Genomic DNA, 24,041 nt, shown 5'->3' on the forward strand with positions numbered 1-24,041 from the left:
TAACTAATCAATTGGTCAAATTAATAATCATTAAAAATATTTTTATTTTATGAGAAATGAAGCTGTCACTGAAATGAAATAGCAAATGGTTTTCTCCATAAAATGTTTACAACAAAATTGTAATAGTATTTGTGATAGTGGTTATAATCTTACCTTTTGCTATGCAGGTGTTATTTCTTTCTTGAAAATTCTGGTCACACACACATTTATATGATCCTTCCACATTTATACATTGATGGGAACATGTGCCAAACACCAAACATTCATTGAGGTCTAGAAAAGAAGAGCTCAAAATAGCATCATCAGAACCCCAGTTCATACTCCTATTCTTACCACATTTCAAAAAAGCAAAATTATTTTTCTTTAACGTATTACTAGTTTTTATTGTCCTTTCACATGTTTAATCTGTGACTTGCAGTGCCATATTTGTGAAAGTATAATCATTTTTCACAATGTTTGTGCTAGAAGATTCATCAGTTGCCATTGCTTTTATTAATCCACTTAGAATATTAAAACATCAATTTCAAACTTCCCTGAGGCTTCTTTTTTTCTGTTTTAAAATGTTTACTTATTTTTTTACCTTTTAAGTTCAAGGATACAAGTGCAGGTTTGCTACTAGATAAACTTGTACCCCCATTGGGGTTTGTTGTATAGATTTCCATTCACGCAAATAGACCTGCCTTGAGGTTTTCTTTTAAGCTGTTTGTGATGACCTACCTCCATGCCTTTGCAGATGTCATGGGCTATTCTTTCATCCTGTAATGCCCTTGCCCACGTTTCCATACAGAATTTCTACTCATCTTTCAAGATCCACCTGAAATAAAGCCTTCCTTGGTCTCCACGATATATGAGAGTGATGATTCATCACTAGTTCCTCCAGTCTTTGCTCTCCTGGTGTTTCTTTCTTACACTGTTGTTATATTTCAGGAATGTGGTTACATCATATCTTCTACTTGAATGTCAGTCCCTTGAGGACATAAATTATGATACATTCCTTTTTTATTGCCAGATTTTGCACAATGACTGGCAGAGAACAAAGATTTGGGTGCATCTCTAATACACTTCTGGACTCATATATATGAAGTGACTATGTAACAAGAAGGGCTGTATTGAGATTATGTGAATTAAGCAAGCAAAAAACTGCATGCCTATATATGAATACATAACTCTAAATCACGAGCATACATAAATAAATCACGGCAGTATTCATGTGATTTAATTAGAGTCATGTAGTTTGGCACATGACTCTAATTTTAAGGGCTTATGAAGAGCCAGGATTGAGGCCAGATTATTCTAGGGAACTGTCTAATCTTCCTCTCTTTTCCTTCTCTACTTTTGTGTTTAACCAGCATATTTCCCCTGCCTCATTTTATCACTTATAATCTCCTAATTACTTAATAAATCTGTGAGATAAATCCTTCCCTTGAATAAGAGAATTTAAGAATCGGCACAGTACGAATACCTATTTTTTGCGTAGCACACAACAAGGTTCTAAGGCTCAGTGGTAGTGACACTTGTAAATCACAACGTCAGGGCTTAAACTCAGGTTTTCTGATTTTGTTGACTTTACTGTGATACTTTGCCTAAGAACACATAAGTATTTTCAGGACAACACATTGCTATTTGATTGAAATGTAGAGTAAATAGATGCAGAAAACTGTATTTAGTTGTTTTTAATAAATATTTTACAGGAATGAAGTGGAATGCATCTTGTCAGTACTTAACCATCACAATTACAACAAATATTTCTGATTTGTTCAGCATCTGTAACTTTGAACAGGCAGTTATTTGTCACTATGGTTTCCCTTTGGTACAGAATCCAAATAAGCAATATTCTGCATGATTTGATAAAACCTCAACTTCCTCACTTGTCTCCATACTGGCCCAAAGCATCATTTTCTCCTCATCTCTAGAAAGCCTGGATCATGAGGTTTTGAAGGGGATGGAGGAATTCCACACATGCCTAGTACCCAAAACAGTACCTGGCACTCAGCAACTGTTAATCCCCTTCTACTTTCTTCCATCATTCCTCTTTACTTTTTTCCCTTTAGATATTCTAATTGAAGTGTTTGGGCTTTAACATCAAACAGCAATTTCTTATGCATTTTTTTCAGATACATAAGTGAAGGGTACAAACACATTTAAATTTTTGGATTATAGAATCCAAGTTGTCTTACCCTTCTTCGACACTGAAATAGAACTATTTTAATAGATGAACATTTTATTAGAGTTCAGAAGTTACTCATTTGTCCTACAAAATAATATGAAAAAGTAGATTCATAGCAACTTAAAATAAAGAATGTAGTGTGCAGGTTATATTTGCTGTGGAATACAATTAAAAATTAAGAAAAGTTGAAGAATATAATTTCTAAATTTAGTACATACATACAGAAAAAATCCACTCACAAATAAATATTAGAAAATAAATGTTATGAAATTAAAATCTTGAAAGAATTGTGTTTGTGTGTGTGTTTATATGTAATTGATAGAGCCTTGGAAAAATAAATACCATAGTTTGAAAGATAATTCATTTGTTAACTAAAATACAGGAAACCTAGATTGTCAGCTTTCAATCTCACGGTAATGGAAAAATCAAATGTCACGAATAATCCAAATACACATATAACTCAAAATGTAGATAAACATGACATGACTACACTTATCCCCCTTTTGGGTGAGTAGAATCAATTCATTTAAATAATTCCATTTTGATTAACACAAAGTAAAATCATTTTTCTTAGCCCCAAAATATCACAGAGAGACATAACAAAAGCAAGCTGGTAGGTAAAAGCATTTGAAGACTTGAATTTAGCCTGGATAAGCCAGACTTAGTTATTTTAAGTTTGGCTGTACTTACAATAATGTGAATATGAATACAAATAGCAGTTTTATTGGAGAAACTTGCAGAAAGTGCATATGGGTCTGTATTTCATGGTTCTATAGTTAGAACACTGATGTAGATTATATTTACTTACTTACTATAAGATTTTGGCTATCCTACATGCTCAATTTTTAAATGATCTCAAGTAAGTTGACAGATTTATGTAGATCCTGACTTTGAATTTTTAAAGACACATTATGATCTATTTAAAACATGATTTTAGGACAAAAGCCCATGCCTCTCTAAATGTGATTTACCTATTTCAGTATTGCAAATGCCACACTCAAGAGAAATGGGTCATCATAAACATATTTTTTTTTCATGAAGCAAGACTAATTCTCCAATAGTTCCTGAACCAGCAATTTCATTATTTGCATTTCAAAACAGTATTGTAGCAATAGAATTGAAATTCCTGCAGCTCTGAATTTGCTATAGAAAAAGCTTTGTAGCCTCTGTCGTGGTTAGCTTAGCTCCACAAACAAACAAGCTCTTGACCCCAGAGACTTTCATTCTCATAAGTGAAATGGTATCCCGTAGATAGACATCATTTTGATGAAAATCAATCCCCTGTGATTTCACAATTTAGAAGTCTTGGGAGTCTTTTCATAACCCAAAGATTTACGAGCAAGCTGTTGAGGAAAAGTACTCTACCTTCACATTGTCTGTGTTTCATGTTTCTCTGAAATCCAGGCTTACAGCGACAGAAAACAGATGTTTTTATTTGGTTACAATTTGCATCGTCTCCACATGGATTCACATTATCTTCACAGGTATATTCAGTAGGAGCTGGGATTTAAAAATATTATCAAAACTAATATAATTCTAATTCCTGAAGTGGGGAGTTTACTTTTCAAAAATACTTGAAATGGTATTGATTACTCCATAGATAACTATTTTTGAGTATATAAGGTTAAGGTCTTCTCTCCATATAAGCCCCATGTCTTATAAATGTATAGAAGTATAAAAACTGAATTCATTAACATTAAATACAGATTAGACCAAGCTGCTAACAGCTGATATTTAGGGTTGCTCTTAAGCTATAATATACTTTTTTAAAGTAAGTCAGGAGTCAATGATTCTAATGATAGGCTATCTTTATTACAGTACCATATATAAGTACTACACCCTTCTCTGAGAGCCAAAGCATTTCCTATAAGCTACTTAGAAATTGAGGCATTTATTGCTAACCTACGCTTAATATTTGTAAACTCAATCAAGGGTACTGCTAAGTTACTCAAGCAAGTTGGCTAAATCAGCAGTTTAAATTTCATTTTTTTATGCTGGACAGACATATGAAGAGTAACACTTGAGTGTGTAATGTGCTCAGAATGGTTGTTTATAAGCTGCAACGTTCTGGGACAGACAAAAAGTTACTTGTAATTTCCAGGAGAGCAGTTGCAATTTTACTGCTTTATCTCCCATTCAGGAAAACATTTTAAAAAATCTTCTCTTTTAAATAAATGAGAGGGACATTATTATAAGGATAATATTATATTATCTCTAAGTTACTTAAATCAAATTTTTGACAAATATGAGAACTTTATTATAATTGTAACTATTATTTGTCCCCACTGACTTGAATATTTTACAATTAGTTAAAATAGGTCAGTGGCATGATACCACGGTTTAGACACATGTAGCCATATCCTGGTGGGTATTGCTTCATCCCTAAGTTAGGAACATTTAGATGCATAAATAAAAATAAAAGAAAAGATCCAAAAGTAGGAAATATTGTGTGACTTCTGTAAGCAAACTGAATTTAGGATCATAAATTTAATTATTTTTATCTAATACAAAAAAGTCAAATGCCAAGCATTAGTTAAATATAAACTATTCGCAATCAGAATGTAATAACTCAAGTATCATGGCACCCGAGCTAAAAAAAAAAAAAAAAACACATCTTCTATAAGAATGATTTGGCAATGGATTAATTTTTTTAAAAAATCATTGACTAAATTAAGACCTTTACTACCATTCAACTAAATATCACTGTTTATAAAATTTAAAAATACTACATTTGTCTAAGACAAATTACTAAATGATATAGATTACATTGCTGACATCAATTTCTATATCTGAATATTGATTTCGCAGCTTCTGCTTTAACAAGGGTACTCTTTACAAAGTCAACCTTGTCCACTTCATACTGTCTGAAATTAACTTAAGTAGTATTCTAAGGTTGCTTTGGCAAAGGTTTTTGAAAAAGGGCATCAGTAAAGCATATTTTGAAGAGCAATATTTACATCCAGAAAATTTTAGTCATATACAAGCAGAAGTTAGACTTGTGTATCCCGGTACTTTGCTTAACAGAAAACAAGCTCACCTATTCTGCATCCTTGCTCATCTGAACCATCTCCGCAGTCATCAAGTCGATCACACTGGAGATCCATAGGGATGCATTTTTTATTACTACAAGCAAATTCATCCTTTTTACAAGGCCTTGCTTTATATGTCAGCTTACCTATAGAGGCATACAAAAAATGATTAGTGCTCCACAGAATCAAAACACACTATTGAGCATGTAATATCTCCAAAATTTTACTAACTACTATGAAAAACATGGGTTTATAATTCTTGATTTGAAGCTCTCAAGGTCAAATTTTTTTTTGTTTTGTTTTTTGTTTTTTGTTTTTTGTTTTTTGAGACGGAGTCTCGCTCTGTCGCCCAGGCTGGAGTGCAGTGGCGCGATCTCGGCTCACTGCAAGCTCCGCCTCCTGGGTTTACGCCATTCTCCTGCCTCAGCCTCCTGAGTAGCTGGGACTACAGGCGCCCGCCACCGCGCCCGGCTAATTTTTTGTATTTTTAGTAGAGACGGGGTTTCACCGTGGTCTCGATCTCCTGACCTTGTGATCCGCCCGCCTCGGCCTCCCAAAGTGCTGGGATTACAGGCGTGAGCCACCGCGCCCGGCCTCAAGGTCAAATTTTTAAACATTCTGAAATTTTTAGATTTTAGGAAAGTGACGGTATGTTTACTTTAAGTAAGTAACACTGATATCTACAGAAAATTTAAAAAATATTTACCCTAAGTGGAATTTTTTTAGAGGATGATATTAAATGGCTCCAATTAGATCAGGTCAAGCTTTTGTCTCCAAATGATTTTACTGCAAACATAAGTCTTTTGCATTAAAAGGTTTTTGAACTTCAGAATTTGGAAAAAGGAATTGCATATACATACAATCTATATAAGCTCCCTTTCTTCAACGAATTAGATCTTTAAACAAGGAGCATTTTAAAATCTCTATATTGCTTCTCCGGGATTAATATTTTCTAGAATAAAGTGGTTAGTGGGAACTATGGATAAAGGTGCACAGCTATAAGGCAAATGAAATGCTGGTGGAATACTTTTATACCTTGTCAGAAGATCAAATGTCTGAAAATAATGCCCTCAGACATCCACATAAGAAATATATATTTTTTAAAATATTTGTACCCCAAGTCATCAGAGAACCTTGTAGCCATCACTGAATTATTTCACATTAAACGCATTTACCAGTACAGTGATCTTCATCTGAGTTGTCCCCGCAGTCATCAATCCCATTGCACATTTGCTCAGACTGTAGGCATATTCTGTTATTTCTGCATCTGTGAGGTCTTGTGGATGGACAAATAAATTTGACTGAAGAAAAAGAAGAAAAACCAAAGAAGCTCCTTCGGGTACACTGATTTATGAAGAACATTCTCCCTTTTTCTTTTATTCTTTCTTTTCAAATCCATAAGCTAACTTTTCTAAATATCTTTTTTTGCTATGACAATTGCCTACTAGTGGCTACCAGAAAAATATGTGATGATTCTAGTTATTTATATTAACTACAGAAAAATGTGCACAGCTGAGGATCTTCAAGGAAATAAGAAAGAGCCAAACTTTATGGTCTCATTTCCAGATGCCTTATGTTAGCTGACTTTACTTAGTGTACCAAATTAATTTATGCCTACAATTATGCAATATGGCAGGACACTTAGCTATCTCAAAGAGCAATTTCACACAGCCTAGAGCCGGAGCAAGCATATGTTACAGGCCCAAAATTGAAAATAGGTCATTCAGTGAAAACAAACAAACAAAAATCCCAACAGTATTATAGCTTTATTTCTTACTCTTTGTCTCTGTAAACAAAGGTTTAGATATGTATTTGAGGCACATAGATGATCTTAGCTATTTGTTTTTAATGTGCATGTTTTTGTGTGTATTTAAAAAGACCACAATGAAAGCCAGGGAATTTTACATTTGTCTCCTCTATTACTATCTAATCTGAAGACTTCCACTCTTAAAGCAGGAAGTATCTGTCATTAGTCTTCATCCTTAGATGTGAAATTATCCAGGACTCTGTCGTTGTTCCCCTGATGTTCTCACACTTGAATTCTTTGCTTATATATGTTTATTCACTCTCATTGATTTACTTTCCACTACATCCTGAAGACTTTCAATTCTCTATCTAGTTCAAACATCTCACAATTGGTTGTACGACATCCCTTCAACAGTTTCAAATTTAACAAGCTCATCACTCAGCTCTTTATCATCTCGTCTTAACCCCTTGTTCTCAAACACACTTTATTTCCATTGTTCAGTTGGTGGCATATCATATCCAAAAGTCTGGAATTATTCGAATGTATTCCTCCCATTGACCATCAATTCTCAGTAGTCACCAAGTTCTGTTGCTATTGTCCCCAGGTTTGGCATCTTCTAGCCATCTCTACCAGTTACAATAGCTTAGCGTTTATTATCTTTTACAGAGAGATATGCTGAATGTCTCTGGCTTCATATTCCATTCTCAGAGCCTCAAAAAGCCATGAGAAAAAAATCAGTCTAACATATTCATGTAACCATTTGTTCTACAGTTATCAATTTCCTTGAGAATACAATTTAAGATACTTTGAATGGCCTAATAGACTTGTCACTATCTTGTTCGTGCCAATCCTGCAGACTCATCCTTTGTCCATCTCAATATTTGAGCAATACAACTTTATTACAGCTTCTTAAATAAGTTGCACTCCATCCCTGACTTACTTGCTTTAAGTGAAATTTGGTCCATTTTCTAAATATACTCCCTCCTCTTTAGATCTTTTAGGAATGTCTCTTAATTTTCTCAAACCTCATGTCATCTCATGTTTGAAAACATCCTAGTTTCCTACTACAGCTTCCATAGCTTTATCCTATCTTTACTTTCTATTATCTGGAATAAACTATTACTTCTATTATCTAAAACAAAATAATGTATTTTGAAGGCTAGACATTTGATTACATCTTCACGCCACTGCTATTTTTTTTTTTTTTTTTTTGAGACGGAGTCTCACGCTGTTGCCCAGGCTGGAGTGCAGTGGCGCGATCTCGGCTCACTGCAAGCTCCGCCTCCCGGGTTCCCGCCATTCTCCTGCCTCAGCCTCCTGAGTAGCTGGGACTACAGGCGCCCGCCACCGCGCCCGGCTAATTTTTTGTATTTTTAGTAGAGACGGGGTTTCACTGTGGTCTCGATCTCCTGACCTTGTGATCCGCCCGCCTCGGCCTCCCAAAGTGCTGGGATTACAGGCTTGAGCCACCGCGCCCGGCCGCCACTGCTATTTTCTAATCAACTTCAAAAACATAATCTCCATCCCAGTTTACTGAAGACTAGCACATTCCATCATAGTCTTTTAAGATCTCCATTTAAATTCATTCTAGCATCTTAGATGACTTCAACATTCACATAAGAAAACCAGCCAATGAGGTTTCTTAGCTCCTTAAATTTCTTATACCCTATGTCCTTTTACTCTAATCCTAACTAAGCCAACACTCTCCTAGGAGGTTGTTCACATTGGTGGATTTCAACAAATTTCTATTTGTGATTCACAGTGGCAGTTTCTGTTGCTTGCCATTAAGAATACTAACTTGTATAAACAGTTGCAGCATAAATTTGCTGTTTCCTATAATTTACTTTATTTGTGAAACCACTGGTATGAATGCCCCATTTTGAGCACAATCTCTTTTTTAAAAGATTTTTAATCCAATCAGTATCATTGCAAAGACTCTTCCACTTTATCTTAACTCTAGCTCATTGATGTAGCTACCTTTTCCCTATTCACCAATGACTGTTGTCTGTACTTTTCTCCCCATTAATATTTATAGTAACCTATAATACATTGGACACTGTTCTAAGTACTAGGTAAGTTTAGAAACCCACTTTCTTCCCAATAACCTGGATTCTCTGGCCCTTTTCTCTTTTTCATCTTAGTTATCCAAAATAACCCTAAATTTACATGAACGAAACCATCTGCTCTCCCAATATCTGCATCTGGGAAGCCAGAAATGTTGCAGAGGATCATACTACAAGGTCAACTGATACCACCAAGTATGAATATTTATCAATGCTAGTTGGAAAGCATATATATAGAGAGAGTACAAAAATAAGTAGAAATACAAAGATGGGAAATTTCTTAACATATTATTAAATAATTTCAGATCTACCTGTATCTACATGTAGTCTATCAACTCATTTCTATATTTTAAGAGCAGAGACAGAAGAATAGTTGACTCCTAGGTAAAAATAATGATTTTTCTGGAACTCATTTTCCCCTGCCTCTGCAGAAACCATCACATCTTTGCTGAAACATGTTATTACTTTGGTGTCTCTAGTGCCTCACTCTTCCTTTTCGCAATGCCTTCTGTGGTCACTTACCTGAGTCTCTTCTGCCAGTTCATTTTCACTTAGGGGCTTACTGTCACTCAATATTCTTTGATAATTCCCTTCCTGTCCTATCTTTATTTCCACACAGCATAATCCTAAATATTCCATTGTATTTATTACATTTTATGCTGGTTGTCGAATTTCTATCTGTAGACTACCTCTTTCCTTTCAGTGTGAGAATCAAGCATCTGATGCCTTCTTGAAACCTCTACTTGAATGTCTCCTCAAATGCATCCCAGTCCAGTCTTCTAATCTTTACTTGTAAAATTGTTCCCTTTCCTGTGACCCCCTTCCATTCAAACGACAAAGCAAAAACAACATACACATTATACTCCACAACTTGCTGTCTCTCATTCACCATATCTGATCCATCATTTAATCCAGTTTCTTCTGCCTCTTATATAACATTCAAATCTGTCTATATTGTGCTAGCACAAGCTGTTACCATCTCAACCCAAGCTACTAGCATAGCTTGCCTAAAGTACTGCCATGTTGTTAACCACTTACAATCCTTTCTATTCAATATTTGTAAAATTTAAATATGACCATGCACCTCCTCTGCTTAAAACTCCTTAGTATTTCCAATTACTTTCCAGCTAATCAAGGCTGCAGATATCTCTGCTGTCTCTAGTTTCATCCTAAGCAAATCCGGATGATCTCCAATTTAACAATAGTTCAATAGAAGCTTTTCTGACTTGATGACGGTGTGAAAGCAACACATGTTCTCCTCAACTTACTATGGGATTATGTCCTGATGTATCCTTTATATGTTGAAAATATTTTAAAGTCAAACACATACTGTCAATTTACATTATTTCCTGTTTACAATGTGTTTATCTGGCTACAATCTGGTAAATCCAGGAATGCCTGTAACTCCTGGGAACACAAATCCTTCAGTTCCTTGAGTAAGCCATGGTTTGCCCTGTCCAGAGCCTTCACATATCTTATTTCCTTTGTCTGCAATTTTGTGTCACACTTCCACTCCCAACCTCAATTCTTTTCACCTATTCAGCAGCTAAATATTTTAATACCTTAAATACATTTAAGGCCTGAACTAAAATGTTATTTCTCATACCCTATGATTGATAAAATCTTTCTGTTCCATACTTTTACAAATTACCATACTTTTTATTTATAGTATGTATCATAATTTGTAAGTATATATTTTTGTTCTCATTAATATCCATCTTCCACTAGATTCTAAGCTCTGTGAGGTCAGGGTTCGCGTTCACTTCTTTCATCATTATATCACCAAATTAATCATAGTCTCTTGCTGAACAAATGTCTATTGAATGAATGAATGATACCTTTTCTCATGCCATTCACATTGCTTAAGATGTCTTTTAGTCTAGCTCCTTCAACGCTGTAGCTTTCTGTATTATTCTTTAGGTAGAGTTCATTGAATCTCTCTCTGCCTTTTCCATACTTTTAATTAATTCTATCACTGCTGGAAATACAGGGTATCACAATTATTTTTATTTGTACAGGCAGAATAAGATCTCCTTGTCAAAAAGAACCATTTTTTTGTCCTAATTAGCACAATTTCTGGCACATAATAGCTTGACTCAATGTTGATATTGCTCACTGAGAGAAACACAAAAATGTTCAGACAGTCAATCTGGATTTTACAAGGTTTCCCATCTGTGCTGTGTGGAATGCTCCTGAGAATCAATTCACGGCCCTGGAAGTGGCTCTAGGAGAGTTTGATTCTGCAGCCGTACATCGATTATCGAAAATTTTCTATTCCACTCACTGGTTTTGTGGTCAAATAGGATAGAGAATAGAAAAAAAAAGTCATATAATTGAAAAAAAAAAAAAAAAGGTTCTGGATTGATGTTGGTAGATAAGCTCTCATATTGTTTAATATATTATGATTCAGAAACAATATAATCCCTGGTGATTACCCAGAGTTTATTTCGAAGATTATGTAAAGAAAACTGAAGCTGAAACTTAGTTGCATTACTCATCGTAATGAGTTTTATCTATAGAAAGAAAACTCTCCAAAGCCTGTTTTTTTTTTCCAACTTTTAAATACTTAACAAAACAAAGCTGCTTGCATTTTTGTATTTTCCCCGACTGTAACATCAGTAGTGAAATGCCACCATCTATATCTAAATATTGCCTTAACTTGATGCAACAAATAGAACAAAAAGTGTAAGTACATACACTCATGCTGTATTTTCTTTCTTTAATTTACCTGGTGTGCCACTGAGTTATATCTGACATGGCAGCATTTTCCTTTAAAATATAGGTGAAATTACATTTCTTGCAGAGATTAGATAAAAGGTATGAGAACAGAGACCAAAAAAGTTCATTAAAATAGAAGAGATCCTTTATGCTGCTGATCTAAAACTAGACTTTTATATTTGTTGGTCTCATAAGCATATACAGGACAAATGTCAGTCAAGAGTAACTTGAATTTGGAGAAACAATAACTTTTGTTAAGATTCTTTAGGTTTAAATGTTAAATAACTCCTAATTTCAGTTCTGTGCTTAAGACTTGTAATGAAACAGAGAGATAGATATGTGGATAGATAGATATACAGATAGATGATTAATAGATAGATGATAGATAGATAGATATTTCATTAGTGGGTGGCTTGTGAAACTATGAGATTTTATTATTCATGTATTTTTACTTTGCTTATCTGTACCCCTCCAAAATTAACATAAAGCTCCAATTTCATGTGAAGCCAAAATTATTATATGAATCTTATTCAATTAAAATGTCAATTACAGGCCGGGCGCGGTGGCTCAAGCCTGTAATCCCAGCACTTTGGGAGGCCGAGATGGGCGGATCACGAGGTCAGGAGATCGAGACCATCCTGGCTAACACGGTGAAACCCCGTCTCTACTAAGAAATACAAAAAATAGCCGGGCGAGGTGGCAGCGCCTGTAGTCCCAGCTACTCGGGAGGCTGAGGCCGGAGAATGGCGTGAACCCGGGAGGCGGAGCTTGCAGTGAGCTGAGATCCGGCCACTGCACTCCAGCCTGGGCTACAGAGCGAGACTCCGTCTCAAAAAAAAAAAAAAAATAATAATAATAATAATAATAAAAATGTCAATTACTCTATCTCTCTTCTGAATAGTGTTGACTTGTGCAAGTTCACATTAGGATGAGTCTCTATAAAGTCATAACTTCTGAACAGGATTATCCCTTTATTACCTGAACGAAAGCTGTATCTGTGGTTACACTTTATCTACCTAACCCCAGGATGGTATAATTTGTAGTTCATCTCACCACTTCATTGATTCATGCTGGGGCATGAGATCAGAAGATACACGTATAATCTAGAGCCACATGAAATGCCATACCACACATATCAGGGGCTTCATCAGAGTTGTCTCCACAGTCGTCCTCTCCATCACACACCCAGGAATGTAGTTTGCAGAGAGAATTATTGCAAAGGAACTCATCAGCTCTACATATATTTCCTCCTTCATTTTAAAACAAAAAGAAACAAAGAGATTCAGGGTAATCAATGCCAGTCAGCAGGACACATATTCCTCTGAATCTTAGCACACAGTATCTAGTTGATTGCTTCCATTTATTTATTTCGAGCATAATACCAGAAACAAGTAATGTTCAATTTTTTAAATAAAATGTATTCACTGTTTACATTTCAAAACATTCTAATATTACTTTCATATATGTCTTTTTTTAGAAAATACTGATAAGATGTTAAAAGAAAGTTTTTAAGAATCTAAAGTTTTCTCTGTTTCACATAATTTTTATGTTGCTGAATACACAGAAATTTGTATTTTTTAGTTTTAATTGTAATTATTAAAATTTGTGTTTTTCTTAAAGAAAAGACATTTTTAGAATTATTAGACAATTTGGCTGTATCTGAAATACTGATAAACTAGATCACTAAAAACTTAGATTAACCAGTAAAATTTTTTTTGAAATCACAAAGAAACAATTTTCTAACAGCAATAAGAATTTAGCCATATCATACAATATTTCAGGGATTTTTTTTAAAATAAAGATTGTGCAGTAAAGCATTATTTTTTGGATTTTTAAAATGTTTGCATTTTCCTCCTTTAACAAATAAATAAAAACATCTGGAATACAAAAATATTCTAATACACAATTCTTAAGTACATCTACCACATGCAAAGGACCTAAGTAACGAACAAATTTGGGTTATATGTCTAGAGGTGTAGCAATACACAGTGGAGTTTTAGGACTTGAGAGTTAGGAACTGTGGGTTCTAGTCTTGCTTTGGATAACTCTATTAATATCTCTGGGGCTCAATGTTTTTATATGTTATAAAAGAGGTACAGTTAATGTATAGGGTCATAGGTTCAAGAAGTACCTGGGGAAACAATACAAACATCAGAGTACAGAATTAAGATAAATTAGATTGCTTCCAAAGGGTTACACTACCTAGTTAATCCTCATATATAGGTAAGAGCTATGAGTCATGGGTTGTCCATATTTGACTTACTGAAGGTATTAACATATTTAAACACACATACATTCACCAAAATATGGGGCAGAGCAGTGACAGTGATCACCCTTAAAAACCTAGAAAATACCCAGAAAGAGCCATTGTTCCTCTTGCAGATGTACTTTGGAAGGAATAATGGGCCCGAACTTATGAAGATCAAATCATTCTTCTTGCTCTGAGTTCTGACTTGTTACACAAATCTCTGATAACTCACATTCAGTAGCAAAAGGCTTAATTTAAGAAGTGATAGAATCAGTTGGACTGTAGAATGAAAACTCTAGCTCTGGTGTCGAGAATTTAGAAATTCTAAATTTGAAGGGAGAGACAGTAAAGACAACACTGAAGGAAAAAAACATATTTCAAGAGAGGTCATGGCAATCCAGAGAAGAAATGATGGTAACTAGATCTAGAGGAGCCACAGCTGAGAACTCTTCAGAAGGAACACTCCTCAGGACCTGGTGGCTAAATTGATGAGAGTGGCAAAGGAGAGTGAGCACACAAACATGGAACTCATTTTTTAGTGTGTTTGGGCCATTTGGTAGATGGTATTGTTCATTAAATAAAGGAACACAGCAGGAGGAGCAGGCTTAAGACATAATTCATTTAAGGTACTGGTAGACAGCCATGTGGTGATGTCGAGCAAGCTGGTGGATAAATATGTCTGAAATATAGGATAGGTTTTTGAGCTGTAAACGTGCATCTGGCAGTGATCAGAATATAGTTATGATTTGAAATTTAAAAGAGAACACAGAGAAAAACAGATTGGGTAAGTAAAGAGGAGTCTACAAAAGAGACTGAGAAAAAGTAATCAAAATGGTTAGAGAAATATCTGGAAAGAGTGATGCCAGACAATACATGGGGAAAGTGTTCTAATGAGAGGGATAGCCCATGTAACTAATTCTAGAGCAGGTTTAGTGAAATGATGGTGAGTTTAATGAAATGATTGTCATTGGCTATTGAATGAGAAGACCGAGGTGAATGTAAACATCTCCTTCCAGAAGTTTGGCCATAAAGGGAAGAAAGAGACCAGAAAGTGAGCCTCGTTGCTTGTGTGAGGAAGAACAAATCCCTGAACACATTTAAATGCTTCTGATAAGAATTCAGTAGACAAGACACATTTGAGGGTACAGGAGAGCAAAAGGGTAATTAATGTAACGAGTTTCTGGAGGATCAGGAGAGTGTGAGAGATTTGAAATCTAGAGCAAAATGAATGGAATGGGCTTAGACTGGAAGTGAAACAAGTCTTCTGTTTGGGGAGGAAGGAAGGAGGAAAGCCTGAGGCCAGCTACAGGTAGATTTGTTAGTTTGGTGGAGCCAGATGTTGAAAAATGCTCATGATTTTTATTATTTCTGTAAAGAAGAAGGTGAAGTTACTAAGAGAGATGGCTTGGTAACAGATTTGAGATAGTTGCCTTTTTAAAAACCTGATATGATTAATGGCAGAAACATGATTAGGAAAACAAGGGCAGACTGCTTAGTATCTTAAGTAAAAGATAAAGTTTAGACCAAGAATTTATATTATATTGATCTGAATAACAGTACAATTGTCTGCAAAAGTGCTTAGCAGAACTGGCACAGCTTACATTGCCATCTCTGAGAACCATCAAACTAAGAAACAGACAAAGGCAAGGGCTGGGTGAATCCACCAAGGTGAATATCACCATGTGAGACTCTGACAGTTCAACATCTGTCATTGGGATAGCCCTTTCTCCCAAACTTCTGCAATGCTGAGCTCCATACTGCTATAATTTTACAATTAATCTCAATTATGAAAACCTGTGCAATAAAATTCAGTACTATTTAACAACTGTCTCACTCTGAAAACAATAAAAAAGATAGCATGTGCAGTGCGCAGTCCTTAGTACTAAAGAAATTAAAGATATGAATATCAGTACGAAGTGAGTATATCGCCTTAACTTAAAATCAAATCCATAGAATATGAAGCAAAGTTTACTTTTAGCATAAAGATTCTAATGACTAAATCTCATAACATGCTCCATTTTACAATGGATTACATTCAAACAGAATTTGTGAACTTTTGACATTCTCTGATTATTTTAGAAAATTCTATTTGTACCATATACATCAGTCTTGTTAAAAAATGAGTTCCCTAAGGTATTGCATTAGATAACGTTATAATTTTCTCCACATGAGTGTTGGATATGCCACTGATTTATTTAAAAGAAGAGAAGTATAAATGAAATTATATTATAACAGAAAGGCAAGGGTTTTGTGGTAACCTACTAAAGACTTGATGTTGTACTCCAAAAAATTTGCATTAAAAAAATGCATCATGGGGCTACCACGACATCCTGAGACTCACTTAAAATTCCTTATTTTGAAATGGCATAAAGCACATATAAACAACAAAAAAGGTATAATTTAAAGAGATTGGCTGAATTAAAATTCCAGTTTCCCAGTTATGTTCTTAATCAGCTCAACAGGAAATATTAGGAAAATAGAAAAGTATATCTTAATTAACAATAATACAACTAAATTATAACAGAGGCCTTGACAAGTTCATATAAATCTGGTCAAGTGCATCATCACAGAAAATAAACATCTAGAGTTCTCATCTTAATTGGGTTGAGAGAAGCTTTAATACATGATAATACTTTATAATTTATTTGACTAACTTATACATTGGTAAGCTGATAATTACTCAAAAAATAACCGCCCAATCTTTTCCATCAGTATTATATAAAGTGTAAAGTTTGAAACTCAGGCCAGAACAAGCACCACACTTCCTTGAGGCCATATATTTTACCTTCAAAAGTATGAATGCAGCTTTTAATTCCAGAGTATTTTGAATTTTTGTCTTTTAAAGTAAACTAGTAAAACTGATTCACTGGGAAAATGTGTTATGTTTATCCTTCAGCTCTCATATATTCCTGTTCCCAACACTCAGCTCCTATTAGCTCATGTGTATCCTGATTGGAAATGAATGGAAATGAGATTTAACAGAAAAGATGTTTATTCTGGCATCCCATTTCCTCAATGCCTTAAAATGCCTTTACCTAATACCTACGTCACTTCCTGGGAGTAAATTAAATACTAGAAATCTGAATGTGGTAATGCCTTATGGTACATTCATACGGGATCAAATAATTTAAACACTAAAATATGTCATTGGAGCTTAATTACCCAGCAGCAAAGAAAACCAAGTTAGAGGTATGAATGGAGGGGAAGGGGGCTTTGAAACATTTGTAAATGATTGAATTAAAGGCTCTCAACTCTTTTTCAGTCATTAAGATTAAATATTTAGTAGAATAATTTTAGATCTGAAAGGTAGTTGAGATTTTCTAGTTTGGCTAGGATACAATACATAAAGAGGCGCAGTAGAAAGTAAGCCTGGGAGGGTAAAATGGGCTCATTTTCTTGTAACCCTGATTACTAGATTGAATTGATTGTATGTAATCAGGTACATACATTCAGGTACATACATTCCGATTGAGCAAAAACTGACACAATCGGAGGGACACTTATATAAGATGAACCTTGTAACAGTAAATAGGATGTATGGGAGACCAGTTACATGGCATTATGCCAGTCCAAGCAAGAAGCAATGGGAGAATGAACTAGGCAGGTGGTAGTGACTGAAGCTGAGCAACAGAGGTGATTCGCTAGAATATGGAAAACAAGGAGTAGCTTAATCATCATCCCCAAACCTTTGAATACAAAAGTCACATGAGTTATTGCTGCCAGACTGTCCACAACGTTTGCTGTCTCTAGAGTGACCAATTACAAACAGCAAGTGTGAGAACTTAGCCTAAGGTAGAAAGAGCTATTATGGACATTTAACATTTCACCGCTCTCTATTATAAACACCAAATTCAAAATGAAATTGAAGGCCTACTTTGGGTGCACTTCCTATGAGTTAGCCCTGCTCTGCAAGGAGCTGTAAAAAAAAAAAAAAAAAAAAAAGCAAACAAAAAAAACTATATTTTTTCTTCATAATACAACACTTTATCAGGTTTGGGATGGAGATATCCATAAACATCTCAAATAATATTAAAGAAAGTAAAATACTGTTTTTCTTAGGTGACTACATATTCACAAAAGTAAACATGTGAGACAGATTTAAAGTATGTAAACCTAGAGTGCACATTCAAGTGCCTTGAATCACGTGGCAATATGTAGTACCATCTCTATTAATGATCTTCTGAACACCAAGAAGTGTAAACTCTATTGAGAGACTTTGTAAGCAGGTCACAAGAAATTTTGTATTTAAAACATGTATTTAACAAAATGAAAATAGCAAATATGGATTCATTTGTGATCATTTTAATCTTCAGCACACAATTGCTTTGGGAAATAACTCTAAGTAGTAACCATTGCTACGTTTAATGTGGTGGCTTGAAACTAAAATGTGGTTATCTGTCAGAAAATGATCTTCGCGTAGCTGGGAAATAATCTATGACAAAACGGAAAGTTGTCTTTTAGACTGACAAAAAAAATGTAGGTTATTTTCTCAATGATATTGCAATAAGGAAATTTAGGGATTTGGGGCACGGCCTATACCTAGATATCATACAGCATATGAATGTGTGCAATTGAGTATGCCATCTGTTGTTCCTATGTTTTCAGAGTAAGGAAAGCAATGTGAAAGGAAAGAATGTACAGAAAATTCAGGATATACTTTTGTAGTCATGGTTTTATTGACTACTTTCTCTGTATTCTCCACATATCCCTATACTTGACCTGGCATCTAGTCTGAAATGGTAGACACTCAGTAAACTCTTGCCCAGTGCTAGTGTTTGTCATGCCCAGATTGAGATTATGCTCTGTCTGACAATGATCTGGATTTTGCATATTTAGACCAGGCTGCTATATAATGAAACTTGGAAGAGGAAAGAGAATCATTTAAAGATTCTATCCTCTGCCTCTAGCACACACTGTATATTCTGCACAGCACCTTAACTCTCATTCTCTCATTTACAGGCACTCACATACACAAATACCTTACCTCTGTCGCAGTTCTCTTCATCACTGCCATCCACACAGTCATGAATTCCATCACATAGCCATCTAATTGGAATACAGTGGGCTTTATTTTTGCACCGAAACTGATCTTCTTTACATTCAGTCACACAGTCCATCTGTTCAAATACAAATGGACACTGCAGTTTTCATTAATGATAATGACACAATCATTGTCAAAATAAACACGCAGCTTGTAATACTAGAGATTTATTATACCATGCACTTCCTTTCACTTTGTCTTAGTGAATATAACTTCTACAAATGAGAATGAACTTTAGTATATGGACAGCATGAAGATTCAAGAATTTACTGAAATGATTGCATTCAATGTACATATCCAACATGTTAAACTGTGCTAAGAATCAAGATTCTTTCCTTTACTTTCATTACATTTGTTTGCCCAAACCTAATTCATGTAATTCAAATATTTTAATTAAACAATATATTTTACCTCATCTGAACCATCAGCACAATCATATTCTCCATTACATTTCAAAGATGCTGAAATACATCCACCACTGGCACATATATATTCACTTGATGAGCAAGTAGGAGAAGCTGAATACAATTATAAATTTGAGATTGAGATAGAGTAAAAATAACAGGTTTTAGAAATAAAAACATAAACATAAGTATATGAATTTATAGGTGATAATAAAAATAGTTTATACTATATAAATATATTTAAAGACTGGTATTACAGATTCATTTAAATTATTTAAATAATTTTATAATTATTTATAATATTATTGTATTATATTAAATATACTTCATGATGTAATAGCCTATGCAGTAAGAATTTTACTCAATAGTCCATAGAAGGAAAAAGAAAACCTTGATATCCTTCATCCCTTTGATTTTGAAGTGTTATACGAGTTTTTATTTTTACAATTTTAAATTAAATTATTTTAAATTATTGAAGTCTCAAATTACTTTCAAAACTGTAATAATATTTAGTAACCTTTGAGTATGTTAATCTTACATTCACTGCATAAAGCACAAAGTAGAAATCTTGGCATGGTCTCATAGACCCAATGATATCTATTTCATTGCATTGACATAAATAAAGTATTTGAATAGGTTCTAAGAATTGCATTGTTTGGGGATTTTAAATATGAATACATGTGTAATTAACAGAGTTAACAGAATGTGCAGTGTTCCTTTATGATGCAGAAATTAAGAAAAACAAGCAGCTAAATGTTATTTACAAGTATAATATTGGCAAGTTTGTAATATTTGTAAGTGTATTAGTCACAAGATGTAAATACTACCCAGCCTAATTAATTGACAGAAATTATGACAGCTGCCTCTGTCTATGGGCTTGAGTTGGCTAGGCTTGCATTCAAATGTCTGGGCTTCTGGCCTTATGTTAGACCACTATGTAGTCTATTGTACTTACTTAATGACTTCGTGGTCTGAATTCCTTAGCTCAAGGATACTAAAAAGCTTTTTCCTTGAGTTTTAACTCCTTTTAATTGGCAGTGTTTGTCTAGGGATCTGTGTACATAAGGAGTCTAATAACATGTCTGTATTTAGTAAGAAAGAAATAAGTGATCAATTAACAATATGGCCCATGGACATGGTACTGGATCATAGTAATGTATGAGTCTTATAGCTGTGACTCTGACCTAGTCTCTCAAGGTAATGTTTTTATGCTCATACATACATTATAGTATAGTTTTCCACCAGTAATATTTTTCTGTAAGATAATGTAATTAAAATATATAATTAAAAATGAAGTGTTTTAATGAGTATATTTATAGAGCCACCTAGCACATAAATTGAATAGTGTCTTTTTTTCTGGCTTTGCTTTCTAACTTTACTCAAATTTTGGCCCAAGATGTAAATACAAACAATACAATTATGCTTCTTCTTAGCTAGCATCACATTGAAATGGGTACATTTTAGTTCATAATCATCATTTCCATAACTAAAACCTTGTCTTTTACTGTACTTATAATTTCAACAGATTTTACTTTGCTATCTTGGGGAAACAATTCCAAATGGTATAATATGATATAGATACCAGAAAATCAAATTTGGGGAAATTGTGATTGGATTCCATTCATAAGTAATGATCTTATCTTCCCAAACACTTTCAAAACATATGAAGAACACACTAATTAATTTATCCACAGATTTGCAGACCATTTCTTAAACATGGTAAACATATGACATATTTGCCACTGTTTTCTGCATACTGCTGCTTAAATTTAAATTCTATCAAGGTAAAATGTTAACTAAATGAAATATCACTTCAATCTTTTTACCTGGCTCACAGCTTTTCTCATCTTCCCCATATTTACAGTCTTCATGGCCATCACATTTCCATTTTGCTGGTATACACTGACCATTGGAACATTGGAACTGATCTTTGGAACAACTTATTTCACAATTTCTCTATGAAAAACAACAGAGACATAATCAAAATTAAAGTTTTAGAAACACGTCTACACACTTAAAAGATAAGGAAACTTATGTACAGAAAACCTGGATGTGATCTTGGAACAACTTGTTTCACAATTTCTCTGTCAAAAACAACACAGATGTAATTAAAATTGCATTTTTAGAAAAATGTTTACAAACTAAAAGACTGGACAACTTATGCATAGTAACCCAGAAGTGTAGGAACCATGTCTACTGTATAAAAGTGGCTCAGATGCTAATATTTTAAGCCCATGACTAAATAACAGAATAATAACAATTTTCCACTTTGATTTGTCCCTGTGTGTCATAATAAAACAAAAAATGGAAAAAAAAGAACACAAATTTTATGGCTTCATCATGCTAATTAAATTACTCTGAGAGTACAATTATTCAGTAGACAGTTATGGGGTAATGGAATTTTAATAATTATAGGTGATAATGAAGATTGTGAGATAATAAAAGGGTTAAAGAATTACTTCTAGCTGGCACAATAGCCCCAGCCACTCAAGAGGCTGAGGCAGGGATTGCTTGAGTCCAGGAATTTGAGGCTGTTGTGTGCTATGATAGGCACACATGAATACCACTGCACTCCAGTCTAGGCAATGTAGCCACATCTTGTTTAAAAACAATTATTTTTTTCAAAAATTAATTCTAAGAAACTACATCCAGTTTATTGGCTAGAGGGAGAAGAAGGCTAGGGATATGGAATGCAAAACACACAAAAATCCTAAGACAAATCTGTTTTGCATTGGCAAAGCTTCCCCTGGTGTTCCTTCTTTCGCCTCTCTCCATCTCTTTTCCTTTGTACCAGTCCTTTTACAGTTTAGTTGTTTGTAATTCTCCTTCTCTTCTTTTCCGGTATTGTTCCCTAAAGCACTATGAAATGAACTGTCAACATTTACATTTCTGCTAGTCCATATACAGATTTTATGTGGAAGTCAAACAAGATGGCAAATTTACCTTTGAGGATCGGCCTATGAGATGAATGAAATGGAGTCACTAGAAATCACCTTTCCTGGGTCTGAACACTCTGGTTGAAATGGACTACTCTAATGAAGTGTCTCACTGGGATGATGTTTTCTGTTGTTAGAGAATTTCTATTTTTGCCAAAATGTACTTGTCTGCTTCTTCCACAGAAAGTGTAACAATCTCATGGTTTATGGAACTCCTAGCAAGTAAAGCACGTTGAACTACTACTTGCTGCTTCTTCCCAGTTTCATCCCCATGTAAAGAAGGAGAGTTCACTTTCTAAATTTCTGAAAATTTCTCTTTGTGACGACAGTTTAAGTAGAAATGGAACTACTTAAGAAAAAGCTTTTTATATGTAAGGATAATCAGAAATGTGGGATATCTGGAGTAAGCTACATAATAGCAAATGACGTGAAAGACATTAGAGAATGTCATAAGAAAGAGATGTCATGTGTTTTATTCACCACTGTATTCTCCATACTGTTAGTGCCTGGGACGTAGTAAACATTCAATACAAACTGCTGAGTGAATTAATAAATTAATAAACTAGCAAATGTAGAAAACAAATATAAATTAACATCTCATATAACTTTATCCCAGCTCTACTGGGATAAAGATCATGCCTGTCTGTGAACCAAGTATCTAATACTGTCACATGATTATAATAACTATCCAGTAAACATTTTTAGAAGTAATGAATTATTATCTCTGCAAGTGGGCTCATTTAAGTAAAACAGCTCAATGACCAATGGCACGGGTGTGTCACTTAGCTATATAAAATACTGTTTGGTAACGTAAGGACTCAAAAGAGATCTATACCTTGAATTAAAGTTTCTTTAATGTATAACTATTTCTCATTCTTCAGTTTTTTAAAACACCATTTACTACTTGAAGAAAACAGGTCAGTTATACTATAGAATAGTTCACATTCTGAATTTGACTAATTGCATCCTAAAAATGTTGTTACCTTTGCAACCTCCAAAGTGACTAATGAGCTTTTGCTTTTAAAAATATTGTTGTGAACTCATTGATTTTTATACATTGTGTGTGTGTATGTGTGTGTATGTGTGGGTTTTAATCCCTTCCAGTCATTTTTCTTTCTAATGCTCAAATTGTCCCTTTTGTCAGTAGAAGTTCCTTTAAGTTTGTTCTTGTGCACTTTGTACACTCTCTTAATAATCTCAGATGTTAGCAGCTCATCTTGTCCATTTATTTTCTCAGACCTAAAATTAGGCATATCTCAAAGGAGTCTTCTTTCCTTTAATTGGAAAATGGTATTTAGAGACCACTTGGTGAATTTCAGGATAGTCATTACCATTGGTTTATAATCGGTTCTAGGACTTTTCACTGGCAGAAGTAGAAATCACATATTTTTAGAAAGAGAAAGATTAATCAAGATCTTATAAAGATACTTTCGGATTTAATAAGAGAGGATTTTTACTTAACTTTTTGTTTCTACATTTATATCTCCTTTCTTTTACTTTTAAATTTTGAGTTCTAATGACATTGACATAAATAAGCATTTGAACTTCCCTACATGTTTCAAATTAGCAGAACCACTATTATTATTAACGGTAAGTCTATGAATGCAGTTTAAGATTTCTTTGCTTTTTTGTTCTTACAACCTATTATGCTAAATGTAGAGGAAAAATATTATAATTTAAAATCACTT

The 24,041-nt window shown here is 34.2% G+C and overlaps 1 protein-coding gene across 4 annotated transcripts in view; it reads right to left on the reverse strand.

Moving 5' to 3' along the window:
• LRP1B (LDL receptor related protein 1B) overlaps nt 1–24,041 on the reverse strand; it is a 1,954,889-nt gene that overhangs the window by 123,416 nt on the left and 1,807,432 nt on the right. For all 4 annotated transcript variants that reach the window (XR_012421093.1, XM_005573071.4, XM_015433154.3 and 1 more), the window contains 8 exons: nt 21,244–21,373; nt 19,425–19,531; nt 18,957–19,089; nt 12,852–12,974; nt 6,372–6,497; nt 5,205–5,342; nt 3,533–3,667; nt 154–273 (listed from right to left, as the gene is read on the reverse strand). Coding sequence is in view for 3 of the 4 variants with exons in the window: in XM_005573071.4 (XP_005573128.4) it covers nt 154–273; nt 3,533–3,667; nt 5,205–5,342; nt 6,372–6,497; nt 12,852–12,974; nt 18,957–19,089; nt 19,425–19,531; nt 21,244–21,373 (1,012 nt within the window). In the remaining variant the exon portion in view is untranslated. The remainder of the gene's footprint in view (nt 1–153; nt 274–3,532; nt 3,668–5,204; nt 5,343–6,371; nt 6,498–12,851; nt 12,975–18,956; nt 19,090–19,424; nt 19,532–21,243; nt 21,374–24,041) is intronic.

Source organism: Macaca fascicularis, chromosome 12 (assembly GCF_037993035.2).
Source record: "Macaca fascicularis isolate 582-1 chromosome 12, T2T-MFA8v1.1".
NCBI classification, from domain to species: Eukaryota; Metazoa; Chordata; class Mammalia; order Primates; family Cercopithecidae; genus Macaca; species Macaca fascicularis.